General features: G+C 39.2%; 1 protein-coding gene across 1 annotated transcript; it reads left to right on the top strand.

The window, feature by feature from the left end:
- Positions 1–637: 637 nt before the first annotated feature.
- Positions 638–1,162, top strand: LOC137744551 (uncharacterized). The gene has a single exon (XM_068484338.1). The coding sequence runs from the start codon at positions 638–640 to the stop codon at positions 1,160–1,162; it is 525 nt and encodes a 174-aa protein (XP_068340439.1).
- Positions 1,163–1,491: the final 329 nt, after the last annotated feature.

A 1,491-nucleotide genomic window follows, 5' to 3' on the forward strand; every position in this document is an offset into this window, starting at 1 on the left:
TTAGAAAAGATTTTATTCACCTCTGGCTAAATAATCTTTATTTTATAAAATGTTTCACATAGGTAGGTCATTAACAAGTTATTAGTCACGGTATTTATCTTTTATAATATTGAAACAGATCTTAAATTCGATTTGCCATGTTTCCTAAAAGGCGCTAGGTCACTAATATTTCAACTACTTTCTACTTCTAGCTTCACATTTACCGCAGTTAATCATTTTTTGTTATCAAATGACTGTTTAGAAATTCCACTAGTTTTTTGTTACTCCTTTTTTGTTAATTTTGGTTATAATAAATTTTAGTTTATAACGACCTCTACTATCTAGTAGTTATTCAGTTTTAACCTTTCTCCTTTATATTTACTTTCCTTCCCCCGTTCATTTCTTCATCTTCTCTCTTTCCCTCAAAAACCCTAATAAGCTCTGACATTATTACAATAATAAACTCCTATTAATCATGGAAATTAGTAAAACAGCGCAGTGCTCCGTCATCGTTCCGCTGCTCCCGGTTTCACACAACCCTTTGATTTCAAACCCCTACCTACCGCAGCCAATTACATCGAGATGGACATCGAAATTAATACTTGTCCACCGTGTTTTGTTACTTGCATTAGGGATTGTCACCTTGATATGCGTCGTCATGGCCACATCCCTCCTTCCACAACCCCCAAAATTCCGACTCAACTCGCTCTTCGTGTCCAAACTTAACGTCTCAAGAGGAATGCTATGTGCCAACTTTGACGTAACCTTCACAATAGAGAACCCTAATCTGGTTTCATGGGTGCACTTCAACCGCTTAGATGGTTCAATTTTGTACAAAGATAACGCTATCCTGACGTACTCGTTGGAGCCATTTTTACTGGGATTGAAGCAACAAAGAACCATGAGTGTAAAGATATTGACGACGGGGCTACAAGATGTTGGTCAACCAATTGTGAAGGAGGGGGTGTTGGACGAGATCAAAAGGCAAGGGGAAGACGGGGCTGTGGATTTAAGCATGGAAATGTTTGCCTGGGCGACGTACAAGACCGGTTGGTCGACGCGGTCTGTTATAATGAAACCTCAATGTTTGGATTTGAGGGTTGGCTTCTTGCCTAAAGTTGGGTTTGGTAGCTGGATTAGTGGAGGACCTATGACGTGCTCAGTTCCCATGCCAATTGACTAAATCAGACTTTTCTTAATCAAATAGCCTAATTAGGTTTTATCTTTTTCATTTTTTTTAAGGTGGCACAAGCAGGGAGCCCAGATTTAGCTTTTAAATTGGAGGGTGTAATGTAATAGTTCGATGCAGAATTAAGGATCTTGCAATTGCAAATTAATCAATTGGGATGAAGCCTTATTTTCTTCTTATTTGGAACCTGTAGCCAAGCATGAGTAGAAGGCATATGAATAGAGGCGCACGACACGACACGACACCAACAACAACAATCAAAGCAAACTCAAATAAGGACGTAAGAAATTAATAGCCACCATGCTCTGTCCCTCGCAAAGCAC

The sequence above is a fragment of the Pyrus communis genome, chromosome 9, assembly GCF_963583255.1.
Source record: "Pyrus communis chromosome 9, drPyrComm1.1, whole genome shotgun sequence".
Classification (NCBI taxonomy): domain Eukaryota; kingdom Viridiplantae; phylum Streptophyta; class Magnoliopsida; order Rosales; family Rosaceae; genus Pyrus; species Pyrus communis.

Excerpts from the sequence above, each read along its gene's own strand:
- LOC137744551 (XM_068484338.1), top strand. The coding sequence starts at position 638 with ATGGCCACATCCCTCCTTCCACAACCCCCAAAATTCCGACTCAACTCG.